Source organism: Penaeus monodon, chromosome 30, assembly GCF_015228065.2.
Source record: "Penaeus monodon isolate SGIC_2016 chromosome 30, NSTDA_Pmon_1, whole genome shotgun sequence".
Classification (NCBI taxonomy): Eukaryota; Metazoa; Arthropoda; class Malacostraca; order Decapoda; family Penaeidae; genus Penaeus; species Penaeus monodon.
This window is the reverse complement of record NC_051415.1, coordinates 4,552,284-4,552,731: the sequence shown is the minus strand read 5'-3', so window position 1 is coordinate 4,552,731 and position 448 is coordinate 4,552,284. Positions and strand designations below refer to the sequence as shown.

Sequence of the window (448 nt, the reverse complement as noted above, 5' to 3'; positions counted from 1 at the left end):
TTACTTACCCCCTCCAAAAAGCTTCCATCAATAGCAATGGGTTCAACCGCCGCCATCATTATATTTCCCGATTAATATACGCCCGATGGTAACGAATACTCAGAGCCCCTTCTTCCTCCTCCAGGAGATAAGGCGACGCCGGCGATAAGGGAGCCACGTGTCCTCTCGCCTTCGCGTCCGGAGGGAGACTGCGGACGCGAGCCACGTCGGGCTCAGCTTTGGCGGGGGTGGAGGGGCTGGTGGAAGGGCTGGCGGGGGTGGAGGGGCTGGTGGAAGGGCTGGCGGGGGTGGAGGGGCTGGTGGAAGGGCTGGCGGGGCTGGTGGAAGGGCTGGCGGGGGTGGAAGGGCTGGCGGGGGTGGAGGGGCTGGTGGAAGGGCTGGCGGGGGTGGAAGGGCTGGCGGGGGTGGAAGGGCTGGCGGGGGTGGAAGGGCTGTCAAGACTGAAAGA

The 448-nt window shown here is 65.2% G+C and overlaps 1 protein-coding gene across 1 annotated transcript in view; it reads right to left on the bottom strand.

Annotated features, from left to right (window-relative positions):
- The window catches only part of LOC119592481 (RNA 3'-terminal phosphate cyclase-like), a gene marked incomplete in the record, with an annotated part of 10,949 nt that extends 10,749 nt beyond the window's left edge, over positions 1-200 (bottom strand). Inside the window, 1 exon segment of the mRNA XM_037941313.1 lies at positions 9-200. Coding sequence (XP_037797241.1) covers positions 9-59 — 51 coding nt within the window.
- Positions 201-448: the final 248 nt, after the last annotated feature.